The 2,644-nt window shown below is 34.9% G+C and overlaps 1 protein-coding gene across 1 annotated transcript in view; it reads left to right on the top strand.

Moving 5' to 3' along the window:
- Positions 1-671: 671 nt before the first annotated feature.
- The window catches only part of LOC129234410 (trans-L-3-hydroxyproline dehydratase-like), a 32,163-nt gene continuing 30,190 nt past the window's right edge, over positions 672-2,644 (top strand). Inside the window, exon 1 of the mRNA XM_054868410.1 lies at positions 672-711. Coding sequence (XP_054724385.1) covers positions 672-711 — 40 coding nt within the window. The remainder of the gene's footprint in view (positions 712-2,644) is intronic.

The raw sequence follows: 2,644 nt of genomic DNA, 5'->3' as shown, positions 1-2,644 counted from the left end.
AGTTATAATCTTTAAAATTAATGTACATTCAATTGGTATATAGCTTTCTCTTTTAAAAAAATTGGATACGAGTCTTTTTTTAGGACATTTTTGTTGGAAGTGCCAATTACTGGTGCCGTGCCAATTACTGGGGATGTGACCCTATTTCTTATCGACACTTTATGCCTTAGTACCTGGAACAGTGTCCCAAGTTTGGAGCGTAATTGCAATTTCTTAAATTTACGAATAAATTAGTTAAACCGAATTAGTTAAGTGGAAATGAATTTACCCAAATAAGACACAGGTACATTAGCCGAGATGAAATGTGAAACAAATTAAAACTAATGCTGTTAAGTTAGCGTAGGTAACCAAAGTTATTTCCATCCTTAAAAATGGCATTTTTTTTTTTTTTAATTTTCAAAATCATTAAACCAACCCATAAAGCTAAAACATCAGAGTTTAGCTCTCATAGCCTCAAAAGATAACTATTTATTTATTCTGTAACACCATTTATTTCTTACTGATAAAATACTGACAAGTGTACCAGCCCACTAAACTAATTTCGGCAAAATGTCCCAAGTGCCAAGTTGGGGTACTGTCTCAAGTATGGGCACTTGACTGTAAGTAATTTAATCTGAGCTTTTTTTGTTCAAACAAAAATTTGTCAAATTTCACATTTACCTCGAAAAAGGATGCGTTCACGCAAACAAGGACGGAAACAAGGACTAGAATGTAAGGGGGGGGGGGTGCTGAAAAGTATGGAGCTGTAAGTACGAAAAATTTCTGAAAGTATCAAATCGGGGAGGAATAAGGAGCTTAGCATGGTACAAACTTTCTTAATTAATATCAGAAGCAATAAAAGGAACCAATTTTTTAAAATATTTACTTGAAAAAATGATTAATAAATCCAAAAGATTATGAAATATACTTGCACTTTATTCATAAAGTACAATTTGAACGTAATGTGTAATTTGTGTAATATTACATTTGCATGATATTCTACATCCATCCATTTCGTATGCAGTTATTAAATTATGACCACATACAATCGACGGATGGTAATATTGTCGACGGTTTAGGTGGGGGGGGGGCGTTCAGGGCCCCCACGGCCCTCCCCACGTATCCGACGTATCCGCCCTTGCCTCCAAATTTTCTTTTTCATGTTTATTCATGAAACCTATTTTACAATATTGAAAATTTTTATAAATTTGAAGCGGAAAGAAGGGGGAGGGGGTCATGTGAACATAGTTCAAAATATTTCACTGAAAAAATATTATCAACTGTTAAAACTTTGGTACAGATGTTCAAAATTTATTTTGCTTTCTTGGCCTTGGGGCCCCTAAAAGGCGAGCCTCCCCCCCCCCCGCACCGTGGGGTTTTTCGGGTACGTAGATTTGGGTTTGGCTACGAGACTTTAAAATTTGACAGCGCCATTGCGGTGCAATTGAAACTGACACAGTATAGGTTAAAAACCATTCAATATGTAATTGTTAGGTACATAGTAAAGGTTTGATATTAAGGAGCTTTTTCCTTGAAATATGATGTTTGCTTCCCACAAAAAATCAGCAGGGCCCCTAACGGCTCAATTTTGAATTCATTTGTTTGCATGTTTTATTTATTGATTATTATTATTGTTTTAAAGTTTTTAACTTTCATGTTTTACGTTTCTGGGTAGCTGTGTGGGTTTTATACTGATTTTTGAAAACTCATTTCATTTGTAAGTTACATCAGCACGAAAGCAAGTCTCCCATAACTTTACAGCCCCCCCCCCCTCCTGCTTATGTGCTTTAGTGATATTTGTTGAGTTTTAATTTTCCTCACATTTTTACTAAAAACATTACAAAAATGTATTCTTAAACTGTTAATGTTAAAACTTGAGTAAAGTTTTTAAAAATGTATTTTGTGTTTTGTATTTTTTTTTCCTTCAGTTTCTTGGGCTATGAGCCTCCCTCACCGCGTGGTTTTCCGGTACGTAGATCCCTACCTGCTTGTATTTCATTTATTTATCTCCTGTTCATATGTACCCCAGGCTTGTGCACAATTATCCCTCCCCCTGGCCCATGTAAACAATTGAAGATAATTTTATCAAATATTGTAGACCCTCGTTTTACGCGGGGGTTACGTTCCTCGGAAAGGCTGCGTAAATCAAAACCGCGTAAATTAAGACTTAATATTAGTGTTAAAATAGGGGTTAGGTTCCGTAGATTTAAAAAAAAAAAAAAAAAAAAAAACTTCATTCTAGTGATGACTAATGTTGTATAACAAGTTTAATGTGTACTTAATCAATTTCTGTGAACAACATGTATAAAGAAAACACAAATTAATTTAGTGTTAATGAAAAGGAGCTGGCTATGATAGTCTTTCAGCAGTCAAGAATTTTACTCTGCAGTTCTTTGCATAGCATTGACGCAACAAGATTATTTCCATAGAATCTTCCTTCAGTAACAAATCCGAAAGATTATTTCTATTGTAAAGGAATGACTGAAAATTTTCAATGTTAACGTTCTTGGTTCTGTGTCATCGATGTCGGTATCCTCGTTGCTCTTGTCCTCCTTTGTCACTCCTAAAAGCTTTTCTTTCAGTGAGTTCTGAACTGTGTGAGTTTAATAACTTTACTTTTGGAAAGAGCTCTGGAACCAATCGCATATAAAATGTCTCCAGTAGC

This window comes from Uloborus diversus, chromosome 1, assembly GCF_026930045.1.
Source record: "Uloborus diversus isolate 005 chromosome 1, Udiv.v.3.1, whole genome shotgun sequence".
NCBI classification, from domain to species: Eukaryota; Metazoa; Arthropoda; class Arachnida; order Araneae; family Uloboridae; genus Uloborus; species Uloborus diversus.
Note: the sequence above shows the minus strand (reverse complement) of the source record. Positions and strands in the feature narration are given on the sequence as shown.